At 52.7% G+C, this 23,370-nt stretch overlaps 1 protein-coding gene across 3 annotated transcripts in view; it reads right to left on the bottom strand.

Moving 5' to 3' along the window:
• Nucleotides 1-10,470, bottom strand: part of Kcnh2 (potassium voltage-gated channel subfamily H member 2) — a 31,071-nt gene extending 20,601 nt beyond the window's left edge. Inside the window, exons 1-2 of one of the 3 annotated variants that reach the window (XM_005087255.4) lie at nucleotides 10,078-10,470; nucleotides 7,245-7,475 (exon numbers count right to left, since the gene is read on the bottom strand). In XM_005087255.4, the coding sequence (XP_005087312.1) occupies nucleotides 7,245-7,475; nucleotides 10,078-10,153 (307 nt within the window). In that variant the 5' untranslated portion in view covers nucleotides 10,154-10,470. The remainder of the gene's footprint in view (nucleotides 1-7,244; nucleotides 7,476-10,077) is intronic. The other 2 variants (XM_013126122.3, XM_040737104.1) reach the window with 2 other exon arrangements.
• Nucleotides 10,471-23,370: the final 12,900 nt, after the last annotated feature.

Genomic DNA, 23,370 nt, shown 5'->3' with positions numbered 1-23,370 from the left:
GAGTGGGCGGGTCTCCAGTGGAGCTTCAAGAGCACAAACAAAACTAAAAGTCCATGATTCATTTGTATCCAAACTAAGAATCTTCATTTTATTAACTGAACAGAGACCAAGAGGGAGAAGGTATTCACAAGCCAAACAAGAAATTGACACAGGGAATACATACTGTATTCGTTTGTATTTCTAGAACACATGAGCAATCCCTGGAAATCCACAGGAATGAAAGAGGGAAGTCTCACAGAAAGTTAAGCAGAGGATACAATCAAGCAATTGGCAGAATGAAAGCTCACACAGCTATCAAGCCTAAAAGAGATACTCTGGCCTACAAAAAAAGCCAAAGAAACTCAAATTAAAGCAGCAAGCCCACAAAACTGGCAAAATTAGAATGGGAAATGATGCCAAATGTCACAGAGGTGGAAGAGTATGAGAGTCTCCATTCAGGAGTTGGACAACAGGGTTGGCAGTTCTGGTACACTGTGGGGCAACAGTTAGCTAAGAATCCCCATATCCTAGATTCCAGCAATTTCACTCCTAGGCATGCAGCCCACAGACACCTCACATGAGTCTGGAAAGGACTGTGTAAGAGAATGTTCAATGTGGCATTACCTCTGGTGGCAGAGAGGTAAAGATTATCTGGAGTTCTTCACTGGGAGAGTGGGCAAGTAAAACATGCTCCAGGGTGGGAAACCACAGACTGGATACTCAGTGGCAGCCAACCTGTATATAAAGTCATGTTCCTGGATAAGAAAAGTGAATGATAGACTACAATACACAGCACAATACCATTTGCATAAATTTTTAAAGATTTATTTATTTATTTATTTATTTATTTATTACATATACACTTTTCTGCCTACATGCCAGAAGAGGACACCAGATTGAATTGTAGATGGTTGTGAGCCACCATGTGGTTGCTGGGAATTGAACTCAGGACCTCTGGAAGAACAGGCAGTGCTCTTAACCTCTGAGCCATCTCTCCAGCCTCCCCATTTGCATAAATTAAATCCATATGCATCTATCCAGTCAAAATACACATTTGCAAGAACATATGCGAACAGCATATTCATAGGGAGTATATTTGAATGGCTGCCTGTAAGGAGTGTCACAGAACTGAGAAATGACATAAAAGAAAAGGCAGAAAATAAAATGAAAAAAGAGAAAAACACTAGCATGAGTATTTGTGGCCTCAATGATTTTAGGAGCTGAGCCTACAGGAACTAACCTTTCCAAGGGAGAGGAAAGGCAGGCAGAGGAGCAGTGAGGGCCAAGCAGCAGACAACCTTACTCCCCACAGAGTGTGCCTGCTGAGTGACAAGCAGACAGCCCTGGCATAGCATGCTGTGTTTGGTACTTGTTTGGGGAATGCCCTCGACCCACGATGCAGGGGACAAGTGCTTTGATCCACTTGAGAAACAAAGGCCACTGAAGTTCTCAGATTCCAGCCAAATCTAGGCCTCCTGAGGCCCTGAGCTCATCTATCTCCAGAAGAAGAAACTTATGCAAGGTGGTCCACACCGGGCTCTACAGTAGAGAAAAACTGGGCCAAAGGTCCCATTCAGTCCCCCACCTGCTAGGTAAGTCCCTTAGCCTCTGAGAGCAAGAGTTTCCCCTCCTGGAAAATGACTGAGAAACCTTACCAGCAGAAGATGCAAGGACCACCATTTACACACTATAAAGTGAAGTCACCTGAGGGTACCTAAGTGCTACCAAGACCCACCAGCTTCCAGATGACTTTGCCAAAGCTTTACTCCCCACTCCGGCCTCCTCTCATTCCCTCTGAGTGAAGAGGCCTGCATGCCTTCCCTGCACTATACAATGCCTCCCACGTGCAGGAGGGCACCCAGCTATCCCTCCAACACCCTTCCTTCCACCCCAGCTTTCTGTCATCCCAAGGCTTTTCACGGATGGTACACTAAGACCCAGAGATAAGAAATGATTTTTCCCAAGGCCACACTGTCCACAATCAAGCTAGAAACTGCCCCCAAATCATCTAACACCAAGAATAAGGCTTCTGTCACACAGTACTGGCCCGTTTGTTCATTCATTCAGCAAATCATGCAGATACTGAGCTCCTACAATGTGCAAGGCATGCAGATACAAGAAAACAACAAAACAACCATCACTCAGCCTAGTGGGGATGATAAGCACCACACACTCATCCAGGGACAGACTGAGGTAAACACAAGTAAAGGCAAGATATTGCCCAGCCTGCTGGGTAATTCTAGACCAGCCTACAGGTACCCAACCCCAGCCCACAGCCCAGAGGTCCTTATGGAGAATAAGAGGCATCAACAGCTACTGGGACCTTCCTGAGCTTGTACCTATTCCAGCAACCCTCCCAGCAATTCTCCCTACACGTTAGACAGAGAAGTTTGCTATTCCCTCACCCATGGGGCCAAATACCACTACTCTCCTGCATGTACACAAAGTGGGAGGGTAGGTTTTGGAGGAGAGGGAGGGGCAATTCTCGGGCCAGCAAATGTTCTCTAGGAGAAGAATGGATACTCTCAGGGGTGCTAACTAGGAAAGGACTTCCTTGCAACACTCGGATCGCACTGCACAGGAAGCCACCTAAGCTCACCCCATCTCACATCACTGAGCTGGCTCTTCTTCTGTCCCAGTCCCCTCCCCAGAGCCTAAGGCCACTGTCAAATCTGCTTCCACCTAGACAGCTCTGCACAAATATTTACATAGTTCCTCTGGGGCTTTGGAGACATCACACACAGGAGCAGGAGGCACCCTCCTGATGGTGTGCAGGCCGAGGGGCTCTGAGGAGACAGCACCACTCCATCCTCATAGACCGGAAGCCCCCAGCAGCCCAGGGCAGCCCACCACAGAGCATCTGGAAAAAGTGCTCAGCAGAGACAGACAGTTGGAGGCAGGCCCTGCTAGAAACTATCACCTGCCCCAGGCTCCACTATACCCGATCCTGACTAGAATGACAAGAATACCTGTGCTCCCGAAGCAGAAGCAGGTGACTCTCTTTTGAGTTGAGGCCAACCTGATTTACATAGTGAGTTCCAAGACAGCTAGGACTACATAGAGAGTAAAATAAAAAGGGTCTGGTAAACACTCCAATGGCTTTGGCCTCATGGCAAAAGGCCTAAATTTAAGCCCTTGGCTTCTCCTAGGAAGGCTCCATGCTGATGTCCACGCACAGAGCACTGAAACAGTTAGGCACTGACCTCTGAACTCTGCCTTCACTCAAAACCTCCCCATTCACTGAAAGCATCTTTTCACCAACTCAGACACCACATGACTGGGGATGGGAGTGGAGAGGGTGTCTGAGAGAGGAAAGCCACAGCAGTGGCCGAGTAGGACCTCTGATTTAAGTGAACAGGAAAGGCAGGGAAGAGAAAAAACCAAGACCAATAGTCTGGGTCACAGGGGGCAGTGCAATGCCCAGAGGCTGGCAACTGGTAACCAGGGCCTGCCTGAGTGCCTGGGGAGCCAGGGTGGAGTCAGGGTGCAGCAGTACAGCAAATGCGGAGATGCACGCACACGGCTCACTGGGGAGCTGGCCTGGACCAGAGGTCCCAACCCCCCTCACCCACAGCATCAGCTATAGCAGTGGGGACCCTCTGACCTTGTTGCCATGGCAACTGGCCTGCAGCTGGAGTGAAGAAGCCAATAGATTCTTCTCCAGAGACACCCCCCCCCCCGCCATTTCCACCCACACACAGGCTCCTGGGACACAGGGACATTGAGACAGGGACAGGACAGTCAGAGGTATGGTAAGACAGATAAAACCTTTCAGACAAAAGCCTGGAGAATTGGGGTGAGTAAACAGGACACAGGAGACGGGGAAAGATGCAAGAAGAAGGCTCCAGGGTGCTGAAGGAACAGAAGAAATAGACAAAAGATGAAGGAGGCAAAAATGGAAGGGACAGAGCCAGGCACGCAGGGCAGAGACAAAGGCGGGGAGTCCTGAACATGGGGAGGAAGAGGCACCAAGAGGATGGGGCCCATAGGCAGGCCGGACACTGCAGTGGGGAGGAGGTGCACAGAGAGGCAGGGAGAAAGAGCAAAGACAACAGAAGGCACAGAGAGAGAAAGAGCCGTATCTCCCGTACCCCCATTATGGCAGTGCAGGGCAAGGTGTGTCCCCAGCCAGCACCCACTGTCTGAGGTACTGGAGAAATGTCACATCCTGCCAGACCTGCACCACAGGGGTTCTGTTCACAATCCCACTCTGATCCAGGCCTGACTTAAAGGGCATCAGCATAGGCCAGTGAACCGGGCACACTGTCTCCTCCTCCACCCACACTCCCCCAGTCTGGCTTCCCCACCTCTCAGCAGCCCCGGCAGCTAAATAATGGGGCTGTCTGGCTCCAGACCCTGAGACTGCACAGAGCTGAGTTAGAGGCTCCGACACAGCACAGCTGTCCTTAGCGGCGCCTGCCAGCAAAAGGCCTCGCCTCCTCCCTAGCCATTCCCCTCCCTGGGGCTATAGCCCAAGGACCTACTCCCCCAGGGCTGGGAAAGGCTTGAACAAAAACAGGGGGTGGCGTTTCTGTTCTGACTTTGTACATGCTCCACATGTCAATACACACACACACACACACACACACACACACACACACACACACACACACACACACGGGGGGGGGCCAGGTCAGGCAAGAACGATAGATAGCATGAGGGACTTTGTATCACAGGGCACAGAGGATAGAGAGGCTGAAGAATCTGTGTGCATTGCCTTCAGTCCAGAATGCTAAGGTAAGTGCGGCCTCAGGTAGCTGAGGGCCACGGGAGTTATCTGATCCTCATGGAAACCAGGTGAGAACACAGGGGCAGAAGGCAGCAGATGGCATAAGGTTTTCTGGGTCACTGGCCCCATTTGGAGTTGTAACCTGGAGAAGGCGAGAGCAAGGACTTGCACAGAGACTTGGATTCTAGGCTCCTCCCTCCATGGACACACTGGTCGTGAGGCTCCAAGGACTTCTCCACCTGCTACCCGAACGGTTGGACTAGCCCTTCAAATTCCAAGACAGCATCTCGGAAGTTTCCCAAAGAAGTCTGCATGGGCCAGAAAGGTCCACACTACTTGAGAAGGCTACATCCATGCTATAGCCAAAGGTAAAATGAGTACCACCGTTCTGCCTCCAAGGGGTCAAATCCACAAGCACAGCAATGTCCACCGTGGGGCTGGAGTGGGGCTCACAGCGGAAGACCCTGTACCGTGAGCATTATCTCCAAAGTTCAGCACCCTTGCCAAGCCTAGTGATACAAAACTGTCACCCCAGCTACTTTAGAGGCTGAAAAAATTCAAGTCCCACCGAACCTACAAGGTGAATTCAAGGCCAGACTGGACAACTTAGTGAGATACTATCTCAAAACAAACAAATTTAGGCCCAGGTGCAGTAATGCACACCTTTAATCCGAGCACTTGGGAGACAGAGGCTGGCAGGTCACATTGAGTCAGTGCCAGCTATATCTACATAGTGAGACCCTGCCAAAAAAAACAGGGAGGGGGAGAAGAAGAGTGAGAACTAGCTAGCACTGGCAAAACAGATCAGCAGGGGAAGGTGCTTCCCACACAAACGCAACAACCTGAGCTTGATCCCTGAAACTCATATAAAGGTTGAAGAAACAACTCCATGAAATTGTCCTGACTCTGCACACACATATAGTATCACTCATCCCCAACACACACACACACACACACACACACACACCACACACACACCCCGCTCTGGCTTTGATTCCCAGTTTTGAAGAAAAAAGGAAGGAAGGAAGGAAGGAAGCCCAGCGTCCCAAGTAAACATTGAAACAAATCTGTGGAAATCAATCAGTTTGGCTGGTGGGAGATTCCCCACATTTCATCTGGCTCCAGGACTTATGTGCTCATACGTGTACACCTATGGTTTGGAAACTTAAGTGTTCACCGTGTGGAACCGCTAGTTTTCTGGTGTCATTGTCAATACATGACACACAATAGAACAGCATGATATGGTTCTGGTCAGACAGACATGAGCTCCACTCCAAGAGCGGATGCTTTGATCTGTGTAACTAAGGGAACAGTCTTAATTTCTCTGAACTTCAGTTTCATCATCCTTAGGAGGAAAGAAAAATTGGCACTTGCGTCTCAGGGATGCTGGGAGGCTGACACAAGATAACACATAGCCCCAGGGTCTGTAAGCTTCTCCTCCCGCCTGCCAGCCACAACCCCAATTTGCGAAAGCAAACTTGCCTGTCAAGAGCCACTGAGTACCCCCCCAGTGCTGCCCAAGGACATCACATGCGCACAACCTTTACAGACAGCCTCAGCCACCCTGAGCATGCACAGCAGCAGCCTGGGGCTTGCAGATTCCATTTGCCACAAGAAGCAAGGTATGCTCGCTGCGGATGGCCAACAAGTTCCCTGAGGGCAGGAGCTTTGCCTTTCCCAAAGGTGACTCTATGTTCAGTAACCCAGCTCTGAGCTGGGTTCCAGGGATTGTGGTGAAACTTGTGAAACATTCACTGGTGAACAACAGAATTCTGGAGCCCCTTCCTAGCCCTCCAAATCCAAGCACTTCACTGACCTCCCCTGCGCAGAACCCACCCAGCAGCACCGGCCTAGTGGGAGAGCAGCTCCGCCCACTGTGTTTATCCGCTCTCCAGGCTCTCCGGATGCAGATGCACAGAGCAGCTGGGTGGGGAGGTGGCGGCTGAGCAGAGACACCTGGCCAAGAGAGAGTTGAGGGCGGGGCGGGGTGGGGTGGGGTGTGCTGCAGAACAGACAAAGGGAACCGAGGTTGTAGGATGAAGTGCAGTTGAAACCCAGAAGAGAAAGGAAGGCAGCAGATACAACTCTCCCACCTCGCCCTCCATGACATCTTCCAGGAAGTCACCTGGCACAGGCTGCCCTACAGGTAGCTAGAATACTGTAGCTGGGAGTCAGCGCCAACCCCCAGCTCGCCCTATTACCACCATCCAAGAACGCAACTGCTATCCCTGACTGGTCAAATGCCAGCCTATCTAGTTCAACATAGTGACACCTGCCAAAGAGTAAAGTACGGAAGGTGCCAGGGCCCCTCACTAAAGCGGCTCCAAGACCATCGGGAAAGCCAACCCACCGGAGTGGAGACCACACCCGCCCAGAGACACAGGGCCGCGCCCCCGTCTGGGTCCCGCCCCCACGGAACCCGCACAGTTCACCAGCCTCCCGCAACCACAGATCCCACCCCACTGTTCCCCCCACACCCAGGCTCCTTCTCTGGAGGCCCGGCCCCTAGCCATAGCCACGCCCCGGCCCCGCCTACCGTCTTTCCGGTAGAAGGCGATCTCCACTTTGCGCTCCTCGGCGCCCAGCAGGGCCTGCGCGATCTGCGCGGCGGCGCGGCGCTGCGTGCGCGGCCCGTGCAGGAAGTCGCAGGTGCAGGGCCGCTGCATCACCTCGGCCCGAGAGTATCCGCACAGCTCGCAGAAGCCGTCGTTGCAGTAGATGACGGCGCAGTTCTCTACGCGGGCGTTAGCGATGATGAACTTGCGGCCTGGGGGGAGGCGGGGATGAGCGCGCACGTGAGCGGGGACACCAGTCTCGGGGCCCGGGGCTCCCGGCCCTTCCCCACACTCACTCGTCACATACTGCCGGCCGACACTCCTCCGCACCAGGAAGGGGGTGCCCAACCCCGGCCGAACGCAGCTGTGCCCTGACACAGGTGCCTCAACCGGGCGCGGCCTGGCGACACGCCCCCCCCCGACCCCCGGCCGGCCGGCTGCGTGGCTTCCCCTGGGCAGAGAGCCAGCGACCAAGGCCGGCCTGGGCGGGTGTCAGCAACGCGTGTCAGCAGCCGCGGCGGAGGGATAAACACAGCCTGGAAAGGGAGCATGGGAAGGGCAGGAGATGGCGGCCTGCCTCCCCTTTGCACCAGCTCCTCTGGCTTCTTCCTCTTCATAGGAGACGCTCCCCGGAAAATCAATTCCTCAAGTACCCCCAGGCTCCCTATGGCTCCTACTCCCTGTGCCTACTATGACTTTCACACCCTATCCACAGGCAGTCGGATGCTGAGGAGTGGGTGAACCAAAGTAGCCCTGGACAACCCAGCAAAGTGGTTGTTAATATTGTCACTTTATAGATAAACTCAAGGGAAGGTCAGCCCAAGTCTAGCAGTCCATTCATAGTGAAACCAGCTTTTGAATCTTGTCTGGCAGGAGAGCTGGGGGGGGGCGGTCACAGGCAGAAGTCCAAGGTCATCTAGAATAAGGAAAGCAACCTGCAGCTTCACTCCTTAGAGCCCAGAGATGCGCCCAAGACGCTGGCCCACTGTGAGAAACCATCCTGGGAAAGGATGGCCACCTCTAGGGATGTGAAGCCTTCCTCCCAGACCCCTTCAAAAGCAGGAAGTCCCACGGCTCCATTTCATCGAGACTTGGCTCACCACCCTACACCTGCCCCAAGGCCCAGGCAGGTGAGTAAGCTACACTCAGCGGCAGCCTCAGTTTGTGCCAAGTGAGACGTTCCAGGGATAGGCGCCTTCCATAACAGAGGTTCTGGCCACTCTGGCCTTCAGTGCTGGGCTGTGCAATGGAAGCTGAAGCTGTCTCCTTCCCCCTCACCAGTCTTTAGACTACAGGCCGCACAGTCCTGAGGAGGGGCTCTCCGCAGCAAGGTCAGGCTATCTGGATCTAGGAAGTTACTTTTGAGAGTTGGGTCATCTTTAGGTCAGTTCCCAAGGCCTACTGGGACTCCCAAGCAAGCAACCCAGGTCAGAGCCTCTTGTTATATAAAAAGACCTTCTGGCTCTGCCTCCATCCCACTTCACCCGAAGACAGTCCAGAGTGCCACCCATGGGGGAAAGTCGACCCCAGACTCCCAGTCTGAGAGCAGAGCAAGTTCCTTTGAAGGCAAGCCCCACCCCACCCCACCAGACCCCACCCCTTGACTGAAATCCTACAATCCAGATACAGAAGGACCCTCAAAAGCCCTGTAGCTTATCTCCTTGTTCACAGATATGGAAACTGAGGCTTAGAAGGGGAAGTCATTCAAGGTCATCTGGCAGTCAGTGGCAGAGGTAGGGCCAGAAGCCAAGCCTTCAGGATCCAGTCCAAGGTCTTCTCAGATTCTGCCTGTACCTACCCAGCTGGTAGGAAACAAAACCTGCCCCCAGCCCCTAGGCCTGCATCAATGTCGCTGATCCACCCCCTCAGGATCATCTTGTTCCTCATCTAGGGACAATACTGCCCATCCAGCTGACCCTCCCTCCCACCACAGTACAAGCACACGTTGTCCTGTGCACACAGGGTCACAGGCAAGGAATGTCACTCTCCGGCTCTCAGGCTCCCAGGGCGCTTGACAGTCACACCCTCTGAGGCACATGCAGCCTTGAGGACAAGCACACCAACACCTAGTTTATTCACCTAGTCTAGGACACTTCAGGAAGTCTCTTTCGCTAGGTGAGCACAAGGGGTGCTGTAATCCCCAAATGGGGTTTGGGTGCTGTCCACAGCAGGAAAACCCGCCACAGAGGAGCTCCACAGCTTGTTAGCCCCAAGGCCAGTTTCAGGCCTGCAGCCCCCCCTCACCACTGGACACACAGTCCTGGGGACTTGCAGGTGACACCTCTTGACAGCCCATGTAGACTCAAATTTGTAAGTGACACAGGGACTTGGCCACACACATGCCACACACTCAAGAGCAGATTGTTACTGATCCTACACCTTTGCTTCGGTCTCTCATACAGAACACAGTCAAGACTGGAACATGCACTGCACTTTTAGGGTCCAACAGCTTGGGTCAAATACATTCTCACGGCCACACACGCGTGCAATCTCATAAACTCTGGGCAGTTAGAGGTAGAAACACCCACATACCTCATCCCACCTCCCTTTCCTTCACATTCCAGGAGTCACACACACTCTCCGACCCCAAGCTGCAGCACCAGGCCCCTGAGTCCCACGGTAATTTTGCCCTGGCACCAAGCCTTGGCCCTCAGCTCCTGGCGTGAGTCTCAGGGCCCCCCATCCCCTACTGACACACATTTTGCTGCACTGCACACGGCCCGGGCACGCCCCCCCATCCACACTCAGCAGCACTGGACCCACCCCCCAAACCTCCCGAAGCCCCCTCCCCGTCTTGCCCCCTCCCCCACTCACTCTGGCCCTCAAACTTGCGGATGATGGTGTCGAGGAAGGTGTTCTGCGGCGCGACGTGGCCCCTCCGCACCGGCATCCTGAGCCCATGGGCGGGCCGGGCGGGCCCCCACCCACCCTGGCCCGGCCCGGCCCAGCACTAGGCTCCGGGTGGCCTGGCCGGGCCGTGGTCTCCGCACCCCGCTGCCAAGCTGAGTGCGGGCGCGGCCGGAGCTGGACTGAGGGCACGGGGTCCCCGCTCGGCTAGCGGCGGCTGGCTCCGGACCGCGGGCCGGGCCTGAAACGGCTGGAGCAGCGGCGCCGGCACACCTGTCTATCGGCCCGGGCCGGCGGTGCCACGGGCCCCGCTCCGCTTCGTCCCGGCTCTGCGCTCTGCCCGCTCCGGCGCCCGGCTCCCGGCTCGCGCCCGCCCGCCGCCGCCGCGCCGACAGCCGCTTCAGCGCCCGCGGCTCGGGCAGCGCCTGGGGCTTGGTCCGGCGGCCGAAGGGTTAATGCGGCGCGCGCCCCTCCGGCTCCGGCCCCCGCCTCCCGGCCCCCTCCTGCCGCCGCGCGCCGGCAGCGCCGCCCTCTCCCCGCCACCCGAGCGCCCGCCCTTCCCATTGGCTGAGCCGCGCCGAGCGCTCCCCGGGCCCCAACCCCTCGCTCAGCTACCGAGCCCCCCGGACTCACGCTCCACCGAGAGGGGGAAGGGACCCTTGGGTTGGGGGGCCGTGAGGACAGGTGCGACGGTCGCTTTGGAGGTGGCCAGGGAGAGGGACATAGAGATAGCGCCCCTTCCCAGACTCGGGGCCGAGAAGCCTGCTTTGATGGGACGGGGCCGGCCCTTTATCCCCTGCTTCCCTGCGACGCCTAGGACAGGTTGAGTACACTGCTTACTCTCCAGTCTGCTGTGGGTGACTTGGCAGGGTGAGGCCTAGGCTCGGAGAAGATGGGCCCCAGGACTAGGGGAGACCCGCGAAATGGGAGAGCAGGGAATGCAGAAACTGTACGTTTCGAGACAAGAGTGGGTGAGCCGGAGGAGAAGCACACCCTCCCGATCTCCGGCATACAAATGGACAAGGCCCTCTCGGATTATTCGAGTCTCTTCATGGGTGGCACGCGCACAGAAGGACACTGACAAGAGTTGCGGCCTCCTACTGAAAGATCAAAGAAAGGTTCCTGAGCTCGAGGTCCCAGCCAAGGGATCCCTGCGTGCTAGACGCTTGCCCTCCCTCTGAAGTGCGGGACCAACCTCGTAGGCCCAATAGGAGGGCTTGGGGCCCAGAGGCGGCCGGGGCGGCCCTGCCCCTCGGAAAACCCTGGCCTACCCGCAGGCCCCTCCCCCTGCCAGCTGGCTCTCTCCAGCTGCAGCTCCCTTATTTAGGCAAGGAGGTCTGAGGATGCTCAAGGGCAGGCAGGGTGTCTGCCCGCCGCCTGCCCACCGCCTGCTGGGGCCTGAGTAGGGGTCTTTGGCCGGCCGAGGTGTCTTTGGTTTGATCAGCTAAGCAACGCCTGGGGCAGGGCAAGGCCGAGAGGCGAGTGTTGACAGCTGATCAGGCCTGCTGCGGGGAGGAGCCGGCAGCTGGAGTTGAGGAGGCCTTGAATCCCCTCCCCTGCCTGTACCCGGATCAGAGGCCTGTCTAGATGGATGGGGCCATGTGGGGGCTCCTGAGGGCTTGCAGCTGCCTCTGTCCTTGGAGCAAGGGGCTGGGTCTTGTCACCAGCGGGAACGGTCATGAGATGTAGGGGGGAAGGGAGGAACAAAGGATGAAGATGGAAACCGCCTGGAAGGAAGGAGGCCCGGGAAAGAAAGGTCACCATGAGACCACCCCAGCCAGACTCTCACCTTCCGTCCAGGAGTAAAAACCTGCAAACACTAAGGCCACACAGGGCCACTGGCCAGAAGATGACACTCTTTTTTATTTGCTAGTGGGTGGGCAGTGACTCAGGGAGGCAGCCGGTGGGAGAGAGGGAGGTGCCTCCACCAGCTGATGCTAAAAGCGTCCAGAGGCTCCTGCCTGCACAGTCATCCCTCAGACCCTCCACCTCCAGCAGCTCCCTCACTCGCCCAGGGTGCCCAGGGCCATCCCAACTAGTAACTTGGCGCCAGAGGCATCAGCACATCTGGGTCTGGCTCTTCACACACACACACACACACACACACACACACGCACGCACGCACGCACGCACGCACGCACGCACGCAGGCACACACATCCGTGGCCTATGTGAGTGGAGGGCCCTCCTTTCTAAGTCTGGGAACTGAAAGGGAGAAAAGGCTGGAAATGGCATGGAGAGGATGATGAAGGGGAAGAAGCCTGTATGGCCCCTTCCTTCCAGACCAAGGCTTCAGGAAAGCTAGTCCCCAAAAGGAAGTAACTCCTCATCTGACCTGGCAAGCTGTCCTTATGACAGGGAGCCACTTGCTGAGAAATCCTTTGGGTCTTATCCCAGAGGGAAGACACAGGAGTCACTGAGACCCTTTATCATGCCAATAAGAGGGGACCAGACACTGAGTAGCTCTCCTAAGACTGAGAGCTGCTTCCTCAGGCTAAAGAAAGCCAAACCTCTCTCTCTCTCTCTCTTCTCTCTCTCTCTCTCTCTCTCTCTCTCTCTCTTCCCTCCCTACACACACACAGAGAGAGAAAAAGAGAGAGAGACAGAGAGAGAGAGAGAGAGAGAGAGAGAGAGAGAGAGAGAGAGGTACTCACTACCAAGCAACACACAAAGAAAGGTGTGTGTCGGTCAATTGCAAATTTATAACTTCCTAGGAAGCTTAGAGAGTGCCTGAAGACAGGCCCATGGAGCCACCCCAGTCAAGGATAGACATGAGGATGGAGAAAGCTTGAGCTACACATGCTGTTCTCAAGGCATTATCTCTAAAATTGCTGGTACCAGGCATTAAGAGACCAGCTCATCAAGAAGTCCCTCTGGTCTATCATGCACCAACCTCCCACTTCCAGATGTAGACAAACCTAATACCCAGAGCATCCACACTCTGCCCACCCCACAGCGGCCCTCAAGGATCACTCCTGGGAAGAGCTCTCTCCCACCCTGCCTGTGACTGAGGGAAGGGAGAGGCTGTATTTATAGTGAGACACATGTAGGCTCCACCCAGCTCCCAGAAAGAGACAATTTAGGGAGAAAAGTCTGCAGAAAACATCCTACCCACCCCACTCTCCACTTCTGCTCAGCCTGAGGGAGAGAAGTGAGGACTTCCAGGGAGGGAAAAAGAAATGGCAGTCCCCCAAGGATCAGGCCAGGAGAGACAGTCAAGATCAGACCCAGGAGAGTGACCCTCACAGTGAACTGACAGCAGTTCCAGCAAATACAAGAGGCAGCTGATAGATGACGGACTCTGTGGGAGCCCCAGGGGAGGGAGGACAGCAACAACGCTCCCCTAGTATGGGGGGGGGATCGGGAAGTTTTTCTGTATAACCTGGTTCTCAGGATAGCCATATTTGTCAGACGTGAACTGGAGTTGGAGGAGACCAGCAAGGGGCACTCAATATGTCTTCCCCCAGGAGCAGCTGCGTAGGGCCCACTGAGAGGACGAGAAGTAAGACAGGGAAAGGGAGGGTTGAGTCAACAGAGGAGAGACACACCTCAGCCCTGCTGAAGCCAGGCCTACCTGACGCACTGCCGGCAACTCCAGAGGCAGCAATGCTACCATCCCTAGCCCGTTCACTCCAGGGCCTTCCCCTACCAACCTGACACTCCCCTTTGAAGGCACATATACGCCCCTGATTCTGTGGCATAGGAAGTAAGTGCTGGATGCTGGGATTCAGGACACCTAGCTTCTGACCCGCACAGGAGAGCTAAGTCCCTCCCCCAGGGATTCACAGTCTAGTGGTGTCTGAGAGAGGCAGTGGGCAGACTAAACTGCAGTCTGTAATGAGTGCTGTGGGATTACAGGGAGGGGCTGATCATTTCTCCAGGAGGATACAAGGAAGGTCTGGGAAGGGAAGGGGCTTTGGAGCAAACCCCTGAGGGTTGGTGTGAACAGGGAAGAAGTGTTGCAGAGGGAGGGGCCATGAACCAGGGCACAGAGACTGCATCATGGGGATCGGGCCTAGGGACAAACAGTGTGAGGGCTGGTACCATTTGCAGAGTTCTGAGATTACTCTTCAGTGTGTATGCACTAACGGAACTGTAGCAGCAGCTGAAATGCACACACTGTGCATCCAATAAAGGTTTGTTGAAGCAATAAACATGTATAATAATTTGGGGAAACTAAGGTAGATATATGGAAATTCTACTAGCTACTGCTGCCTAATGGCCAGCCCCAAACCAAAGGTAGCTTTGGTTTTGCTCATGGACCTACAGGTTCAGCCAGGACTGAATGACTGCTTCACACACTTAAGAGGGATCAGAGGGCAACTGTGTTTGATGGTGGAGACAGGCTGTCTTTAGGGCCTCAGGTCAGGCTGAGGTCAGCTATCCCATGGAGCCTTTCCACGTGGCTACCTGGCTTCCCTGCAGCCTAGTTGCAAGGATAAATGTCTCAAGAAAGACTAGCCAGAACTGAATGAACTGCAATGACTAAATCTTGAAAATCACACCAAACGCCCAGCATTGGTGGCGCATGCCTTTAGTCCCACCACTTGGGAGGCAAAGGCAGGTGGATCTCTGTGAGTTCGAGGCCAGCCTGGTCCACTGAGCAAGTTCCAGGTCAGCCTCCAAAACAATACAGAAAAACCCTGTCTCGAAAAAAACAACAAAAACAAAAAGAGAAAATCACACCAAACAACTCCTGCCATCAGCATGGCCCATCAAATTCTCAATGAAAGTATGCCACTGCCCTGTGAGAAGAAAGACATGTGCAATGAGACATATTGGCATGATCACCTTGAAAAAGCACAACCTGCCAAGGGAAGCGACACATTAGTCCAAGGGAGAGACTCAGAACAGGTCAGAAGTGATGGCAAGGAGCCCATTTGCTGTATACCTTTAAAAGCAGCACTAATCTCACTTACCTGTAAAATGAAACTAAACAAGCTGGTCTCTGAGACCCTTCCAACTCTAGCTATGAGTGTCCTTAGTTCTGCACAACCTATAGCCCTGCAAACCCCACTCCTAAATAGCCCCTTCATTTCCTTCAATAACCACATCATGCACCTGTTGCCTCTTCTCTTGTGTCCTGAGTGCCCCTGGAGCCAATGGCTACTCTACAGACAACACAACGAGCCATTTTATACAATTGTCTCGGATTAAAAGTGGAGGAGAAACCTTTTAGAATAGGTGAGAAGCCTCTGAGATGCATCAGTCTCCCAGACTTGTTTGCAGAGTAACCACTGTGGGGTCTGCAACAAGAAAACATAGGAGATGACTCATCTAACATGGGCATAGATGTCATGAAGGAATCTGGTGTTTCTGGCTATATTTACAGGAAAAGAAGCTCAAAGCAGGGAGTGCTCTGGATAGGTGGGCAACCAAGAGGGCTTCCTGGGAGAGCTGAGCCCTGCCAGTTGGTAAAGATTCTCCCAGGCACACAGAAAGATGGTTGACAGCTTTCTAAAGCCAGATACCACTGGGACTCAGGTGTGGGTCTTCTCATCAGTTTATTCTTGTTCCAAATGAGGGAGTGAAGTTGCTGGTGTGATTCCTCTGGCTGAGAACCTGTCAGCCATCTGTCCCTTTGAATTGGGGACTGGGCTTTCCACACACAGAACGGGCTCCAAGAGGGCTCAGTGTTATAGAGCTAAGCTGGAATGACCATGTGAGGGTGGTTGACTGGGCTGTTGGTGGGTGGGAGCTCTCATGATAAAGGGGGATGCCTGGAGACTGCATCTGAATATATTCCTATGAAACTATATTTACAGAGTATCTAATACCTACCTTACACTATCCTAGAAAATGGGTTGGTTTTTGTTGTCTGCTTTGGTTTGGAAGTTGGTTTGAGATATTTGTTGCTTGGTTGGGTTGGGTTGGGTTTGGTTGTTGTGTCAGGTCTCACTGTGTAGTCCACACTAGCCTTGAAATTGTTGGCCATTTGCCTCAGACTCCCGAGCGCTGGATGACAGGCTGTATCAAGCCACCTGGCTCTTGTAATCATTTAAATACTGCCCTCAGAGTTTGACAAACACGTTCTACTTTAACATTGACTTGGGCTTTATATTGGAATGCCCTTAAAGGACTGAAAAATATTAAAGAATGCACCATGCTCAAACTGTCCTGCTACGGAATATGCCAGAAGATTCCAAGCCCTCTTAGCAGCCTGAAATTTCAGCGTGACTGAAACTGCCTCTGTCCATGGTGCTGAAAGTCCTTCGTGACAAATTCTGCAGGAAGCCAGAAGGGCAACCCAGGTGACCGAGATGAGGGCCCTCTTCTGGACATTCTGAATCCAACAGCTTCCCCAACCCGTGAAAACCCTAGAGCTATACAGTGGCTCCACCTGGCAGCACATGTGCAGTGAGACCTGGCTTGCCGTGAGCACTGAAAAGCCCAGGTCTCATGCGTACCCAGAGCCTTGCCTATTCTCACCCTACCCAACTAACACCACAGAACAGTCTGACTCTGCCCTGCATTTCATAATGAACTTCTCTGCATTCCACTGAGGGTGGGAGCTGACACCTTTGGAAATATCAAAGCAGGAAGTGAACACTTTCTTATGCTAGGTGACAGGGACACAAAGTAGCAAAAACTTCCTGGATATTATACAAGGTAGAAATGGAGCAGGGTCTCCTGGTCCTAAGCCAAGTAACTCAACCACCATACAGGGCAGGTTGTGGCTTATACACCACATATATCAAGAGCTAGAAAAATATGGAATTCAAGGAAAGATAGAGATGAGGGTAAGAATGAATGAGACTGTGAATATGAACTATGGAGATGGTCATGTCAGAGGCAGCTGAAATCAGATAGAATTCAAAGCCAGCTTGGGATTCCAGGGTCATGAGAGTAAAAATAGCAAACCCACTCCTAATTCTATGTCCTGAAGGTACCCTTGCTGTCACTAAACAGCAAATGCTAAGGACCACAGAAGAAGATCCAATTTGATAACCTCTGACCTTGTCATCCCCTGACATACTCACAATTACCTATCACTTCCCAAAGTCTTGTTACATTTATTTATTTATTTAAGCATGCAGCTTGCATGTGATAGCCCACATGTAGAGGTTAGATAGCAATCTGCAGGAATTCTTTGCTTTATCATGTGGCCCCCAAGGATCAGACTCAAGTCACCAGGCTTGGAAGCAAGCACCTTCACCTGCTGAGCGATCTCTCCAACCCACCCATGATTTTCCATGTGTGTCATGTTGTGCAGGTCACCTAGTGAAACATGAGGGCTAAAGTCCACCCCTTGACCTTGAAGAGTTGCAGTCAATTAAGAAGAAAAGATGTTCATATACGAAGATAATACTGTGGAAGCCAAATACATCTGACAAGAGAAGTTACACAGTCTGTATCCAACTCCCCTCCCCCCCAAAAAGATCCCTCCCATGGATGTTCTGACTTCATGTTAGGGGAGTGGGGGAAGATATAGCCAATTGGTGGTGCTAAGAGCTTGGGTCAGGAGTCCATCCCTTTCTTTTGGAAATCACCAGTGAGCACAGCCTGTGAGTGTGGGAAGGTGACAGCAGAAACCCATCTCAATATGGGGACTAAATCCTCTTGCCCTGAGAAAGAAAGGGCCCATGGAGGGAACTCTGCCTTCTGGATCTCTGAGGCAAACCCCATTTATTTATGATTCCTCTGGGAACAGGGGCCAGCATTACCTGAAGCAGCCTGTGCTGGGGTTTAGGAAACCAGAGCTCAAGTTGGAAACTCAGGAATCTGACCTCAGTCTATCCGCAGCAAATACATCAGGACTGTCTCATTCAATGGCCCTAGGCTGGCAACTGGGAGTCTACTTGGAAGGACAGGAAGAAAACCCCACAGTGCTGCTTCCAAGCTGCATGAAATGAGCTGTTTTGCTCCATCATATCTGTGATTTTATGCTGGACACCAGCATAAAGCAACAAGACAACTTACCATGTGCCAAAATAGACTTTTCCCCTAAAAACTAAAACACAACAACTTCATGGTAACCCAAATTCCTTCAGGTGTGTGGTCATATCTGCAGGGCCTCTAAGGGCTGCTCCTCCCTCCTTGTGTGGAGAGAGGGTCTAGTCCCTCCCTAGGGCACCCAGGAGGCCAAGGAACACACCCCCAAGCTGATCTCCTGGGCTTGTTGCTACGGAATTTCCATGCTTGGCATACTTCATGCTTAAAACCCTGGTTCCCAAGGGACCCAGCACCACAGCAACCACACCAGGAAACTGGGCCAGCCTAAGGGACTGGAGTAGAGGGGGGGGGGGAGAAAGTGCACAGCTGTTTGTTGGACAGATTCCTGACAGCTGTCTGTCTGAGGTCTGGGTTCGTCCCAGAGCCTTGCACTGGTAACTGATTGAGTTCCATGCAGGGTCCCCAAGGTCTGAGACAGAGATCCTGACTGTTGCCATTCATGAGATCTCAGCCAGACCCTAAACACTGATTCTTCACATCAGATCCAAAAATGAAGAGCATTTTCAGGTCCTTATGGATGTTAACACATTCACAGACACAGCCATGTTTTGGTCCAAATAAACTTTGGAAGCACAGGGACCAGATGATGAGATTGGCCAGTGCAAATGCCCCAAGACATATTAGTCAGAGGCACATATATGTATTTGCATTCAAGTCTCTCTCCCCCTCCCTCTCCCTCTCCCCACCCTCTCCCCCTCTCCCACACACACACAGAAACACACACTCATGCATGTGCACACACAGTTTTGTCTTCCACTACCACAATCAAATTTCTGTTCTAAGACCACAGTTCCTACTGTGGAATCTTAGAGGTAGGATCTTAGCTAGGACCAGTAACACATACCTATAACCATGGCACTCAGGAAGTTGAGGTAGAAAAATCTTAAGTTCAAGGCCAGCCTTGCTATAGCTAACCTGTGGCTACAAAATAAAACTCTGTCTCCCAGAAAGGAGTAAAGGAAGTGGGTTCTATGAGAAGTGATTGGGCCATGATGGTGGAGCCCTTCTGAGCATAATTATTGTCTCTATGAAACAGACCCTAGGAGCCCCAGAGCTGGTAATTACTGCCAGGACAGGCACAGAAGATTCCAAGTGCCCCTGTGCCCCAAGACTTGCCCATGGGGCTGAAAGCTGGTAGACAGCTGTGGTTCTGGAGCATATTGGGTGAGAACAGAGAACTCCCAAGGCTCTGCCTTAGGGAGCCCACCAGCAGGATGGGAATAGCTCTGAGGGTCATTCCCTGGCTCCCTGCAATGCAAAAACTGTCTCTTCTTACAGGACTCATGGCATCTGATGCTTCCCTCTCCTAGCTGTGCTAGACACCACTCCTGTGCCTCTGGCTTAGCAGGCCCAGTGAAGATTTGTACAAGAAGGAGGGCAGGGAGAGGCTTACCCTCAGAAGGCTACCTTCCTCTGGGACAGGGCTGCAGATAGAGTCACCCTCGGGAGCTTTGGGTAAATGAGTCACTTTAGGGCCCCTACACGGTCACTTATGGACACACCATTAAATCAGAAACCCAAGACAGTTGGCTGGCTCCCTGTCTGTCACTGACTGGGTCCAACGCCAAGACTTACTAGCACATTTCATTTCTCTTTGGCTCTCTGCTTCCCTCATGTGGCTAATTTCCGGAATCGCAACGGCAGCTAGAGGGCGCGCAAGGCCAAGAAAGCAGCCCTTTTCAGATCAGCAAAAATCCCTTCCTTGTCAGCAGCCGGCACCTGCACCTCCTTGGCTCTTATCACAAAATTCTCCTAAAGACCCAGCCCCACCTTGCAACCTGGAAGCAAAGCAGACCTCTCCCTACACACAGCATGAGTTACATCCTGAGTATGAGGAGGCCTCTAGGCTGGCAGACTCTCCTCCCTTCCCTCCTTTCCCCTCTGCTCCCCACCCAGTCCTTGCCAGCAAGCAGGAAGGAAGTTGCTCATAGTGGGGAGGGTGGGGCACTTCCAGCTCACACTGAACAACTTAGGATTGAGCTGGAAGGAGTCAGAGACTTTGGCTCCTGCCACCCGCCATCCTGCTTAGCCCCTAGAGCCCTCCACACCCACCCTGGACCTGGGGCCTTCTTTTCCCAACTTAGGCACCCCAAATCAGAGCAACCACTCCCCCCAGACTCACACAGACCTCTGGTCTGAGCTAAAAGGAAGACTGGAGTCTAGGAATGTGCGGCCTGTGCAGCAGGCCCCAGGAAGCTAGCTCTCCCAGGAAGGGGCCCCTGTTCACCCACAGAAGCCTGCCACCTGTCAACAAGGACCGTTGATGGTTGATATCCGGGTGAGCCTTCCCACGAGCTGCAACGCTGCCCACCATCAGGGATGGGAGTGCTGGGCTCCTAACCAGCCCATCAGCCAAGTTTGATACTTCACAACTTAAACGTGTGATTTCCTTTCAATGAAGACACACCCCTGAAATTTTCAAAAACTTCCAGATATAACTTTTTAAAAAGTAGTTATTAAAGAAATACAATCGAGTTGCTCATATAAGCAACCAGTCCCTAAGGTGTAAAGCTTCAGTGCGGTTCAGCAGAGCTGCAGACAAACAGCAGACGCCTCTGACGCCTGGGAGACAGGGAGAGGCCCCGCCCTAGACACGGAAGAGTTGGCAACTGGCAGAGGGGGTCACTGGCCTTTGGCTTGCTTTGAATTTTTTTGTTTTTGAACAGTCTCACTGTGTACCTCTAGCTTGTCTGGAACTTTCTATGTAGACCAGGCTGTCCTTGAACCCACAGAGATCCACCTGCCTTCCTAGTGCTGTATTTAAGGGCATGCACCGCCACACCTACCGCAGCACCCAACCTTGGTTTGGTCGTTCACTGACAAGCAAAACTACGCACATCCACATACAAGACACTGCTGTGTGATGTTTAAATACACATACACCCTGTGCCATGCTGGAATCAGGTAAGCCAGACATGGCAGAGCTCGCCAGTCATCTACCACTCGGAAGTGGAAGCGGGAGGCTCAGGAGGTCAAGGCCTTTGGCTATGTAACAAGTTTGAGACCAGTCTGCGCTTCTTAAACATTTGCCATCATTTATGGGGAAAAATCTTCCTTCTTGAGTTGTTGACATTTGGGGCACATTGTCATTATCATTCTTTATAGTCACCCTGCTGTGCATTAGAAAGTCAGGACTTATTGGTAAAGAAAACTGTATCTTGGCCAACCTTTCCTTGTCTCTCCCTCCTGTGGTCACTGCACTAATCCCACCAAAAGTGCCTCTATGGGGAAGTCAGGGCAGACTGCAAGTGCCCCTTCTGACTCTTTTTGAATATATTTTCCTTTTCTCTGGCCTGGTGTGTTCTGTCCCACATGTCTATCTGTCCCGACCCGCAGGACATTCAACGTGGGTCTGGTGGACACCTAGGAGAAAGATGGAGGACAGGGGATACAGGAATGGACGCCAAGACAGGATTCTGATCAAGGCGACAACTTTATTTCATCACATGGGGATTTATATAGAAGAACTGAGGAGGGAAAGGCGGAGGATGTGCTTGCAGCTGCAGGGGCAAGAGGTCAGTGGGAAAGGTGGTCTGCTGCGTTGCCTGGCTACCTAATCTACAGGGCAAGAGGTCAGGGGTAAGAATTCCTATGTTGCTTGTTAACCTGACAGCAGGGTCCAATCCTATCTATTACAATTTACTACTGCTCAGGCCTATCTTCTGAGGACCTTGTAGTTTTTCCAATTAAGCTAATCTTTAACTGACTGGTAAACCCCAGGCTTGTTACTTGGAATATGCTTTATGTCAGAAGGGGTGGCAGGGTGGTCTTAGTGTCACGTCTTCTCTATGAGTACGTGATACAGCCTAGCTGACTGATGGCTGGAGGTCCCTGACATCTATCTACTTCACTTGTGGCTGAACAGTGTTCCTCTTGAGCCTGTCCCTTCACCCAGCCATGTTATCTCAGCCTCCAACACAGATCTGGGTGCCTGATGGCTACACATTTGCAGCCTAGCCAATTTAGGAAGCACTTACTCTGCAATGCCAAGTCCAAACCCAGCAGGGGACCCCAGGGAGCAGAAGGTACTCTAACACAGAGCAGGTACTCTAACACGCACACCCTAAGGGCTGGAGAGATGGCCCAGTGGTTAAAAGAGCTTGCTGCTCTATCAGAGAACCCAGGATCAGTTCTTGGCATCCACAGAGCGGCTCCACAGTCAGGTCTAGGGAATCCAATGCCCTCTTCTGGTCTCCCTTCAGGCACTGCGTGTATATGGTACACAGACGTATACACGCAGGCAAACATTCTTATACATGAAAATAAACAAATATTTAAATAAATAAAACCTACAACCCCAAAGTAAGAGCTGTTCCCAGAACCTGGGTCAGGGTAACTAAGACCCAGAGAGGTGCTAGAGAAGGCAGGAGCCCCTTGGAGCTGCATAGTGGCATTGGAAGTTTTTTGTTTGGGGTTTTTTGTTTTTTGCTTTTTTTTTACTTTAGGGGTATTGGAAGTTTAAGAGAATTACTGGGGTGATGCCTCAGAGAGCCCAGGAGAAGAAGCAACAGCGGATGGGGAAGGATCTAGAACAAGATGTGAGTGTGACATATGGGAATAGGAAAGTCACCGCAGCTGAGACGGTCCTCAGACAGTGAGTTCTGAGGACCTCAGCCTGCCCATCAGGGAATCCTGGCATCAAGACAGCCACACGGGGGGCTAGTTGGGCAGGAATGAATTCACACACCTTCTCAGGGATATCTGGCCTATCTGGGACTTCTGGGAAAACACAGAACCTTGGAATGAACACAAGGCAGATCCCATAGGCAAAACATCCAGAAGATGTCAGCCACCTTCCTTGTTGCAGAGGTACCTGGTCTCCACAAGGCATATGGGATGACATCTTCCAAGTCCAAGGCTGGCCCAGGGGAAGTTGGGAAGATTTTCTCTGGTCTGAGAGGAAAAGCAAGGATGAGAGATAGTATAAACAGAGGCCTGAGGGCACAAACACAAAACAGTGTTTGAGGAAGCCTGTTTGTAAAGAATGAATGTGAGCAGGGAACTAGGAGATGGGACCAGCCAGCATGTTAGAGCAGCCTTGGCCTTAGCTTTAGTTGAAGGCTTCAAGTGGAGACAGGGACAAGGCAGACCCTGAGAAGAACCTGCAATGGTGGGAACCCTGGGGTCAGAAGTCCTGTAGCAAGTGTCAATCCCAAGAAGTCCCGCAGGTGTCTGTGTGACGGTGGCCTTGACACTGAAGCACATCACAGCTTCCTCAATAGACGCTCAGAAAGAGGAGTCCTTGGTCGTCAAGGAGTCAAAGTCATAGCTGGACATGGAGCCTGGTGGATCAGGTCCACCCAAGAGT

The sequence above is a fragment of the Mesocricetus auratus genome, unplaced genomic scaffold (genome assembly GCF_017639785.1).
Source record: "Mesocricetus auratus isolate SY011 unplaced genomic scaffold, BCM_Maur_2.0 Super-Scaffold_100676, whole genome shotgun sequence".
Lineage (NCBI taxonomy): Eukaryota > Metazoa > Chordata > Mammalia > Rodentia > Cricetidae > Mesocricetus > Mesocricetus auratus.
This window is presented reverse-complemented; position numbering and strand designations above follow the sequence as displayed.